Source organism: Nuphar pumila, chromosome 12 (assembly GCF_984573655.1).
Source record: "Nuphar pumila chromosome 12, dmNupPumi1.hap1.1, whole genome shotgun sequence".
Classification (NCBI taxonomy): Eukaryota; Viridiplantae; Streptophyta; class Magnoliopsida; order Nymphaeales; family Nymphaeaceae; genus Nuphar; species Nuphar pumila.
Window position 1 is genome coordinate 62,241,311 of NC_143260.1, and position 890 is coordinate 62,242,200.

At 50.3% G+C, this 890-nt stretch overlaps 1 protein-coding gene across 1 annotated transcript; it reads right to left on the reverse strand.

Annotated features, from left to right (window-relative positions):
- Positions 1-233: 233 nt before the first annotated feature.
- Positions 234-890, reverse strand: LOC149820981 (uncharacterized). The gene has a single exon (XM_089981875.1). The coding sequence runs from the start codon at positions 888-890 to the stop codon at positions 234-236; it is 657 nt and encodes a 218-aa protein (XP_089838001.1).

Here is an 890-nt window from a genome sequence, read left to right on the forward strand (position 1 = left end):
GGGCATGGTTGTCCGACGTGAGACCCCTTGCACCTAGTGCATCCATTCCCTACTGGTCGTCGAGGTGGTGGGCGGTTCTGCTGGTGTTGCCTCTTTGCAGGTGGTCCTTGCTGCTTCCCTCCTTCAGGTTTAACGGGAAAGGGTGGTTGCCGCACCTGATCATGAGACTGTGCTTTCTTCTGGTCCCCTCCAGAGGCAGGTGGCTTTTTAACTTGTGCCGCTCTAGAACGCTCTCAATCCTCATTCAAGAGGGTCGCTGCTTCAACAGCTGCTGAGAAGGTCATGGGCATGCTTGAAAGGACCCTGTATCTGAGTCCTTCCTTTAGGCCACAAACAAATTTGCCTGCTCGCTCGCGTTCACTATCAAAAAGGGTAGGGCAGTACTGTTCCAGTTGCTGAAACGTGGCGATGTAATCGCCTAACGATAAGCTGCCCTGCCACAGCTCTAAGAATTCCACCTTTTTCTTTTCCCTCGTATGAGGAGGAAAGTAATTTTCGTAAAACGCACGCCTAAAGGCGTCCCATGGGATGACCTCTGCATCTGGGAAATGCCTTTTCCGAGTTGCGTCCCACCAAACTCTAGCATTGTCCTTTAATTGGAAGGACCCAAATAAAGTCTTCTTTTCATCGGAAACTGAGAGGACCAAAAACACCTTTTCAATTTCTTTGATCCACTGCTCCGCGGCATCGGGATCCACCTTGCCGAAGAAAGCTGGAGGGTCTAACTTTAAAAATTTCTCGAAAGTAACCCCCGAAGCTGTAGGAACACGCTCTCCTTGTGTGGCAACCTGATTTTTTATCGCCTCGGCCAAAGTGCTGAGGGTATCCATCACGAATCCCTTTTGCTCAGACCATTCGTCGGCGGAATCTTCGTTCGAACTTCTCCTCAT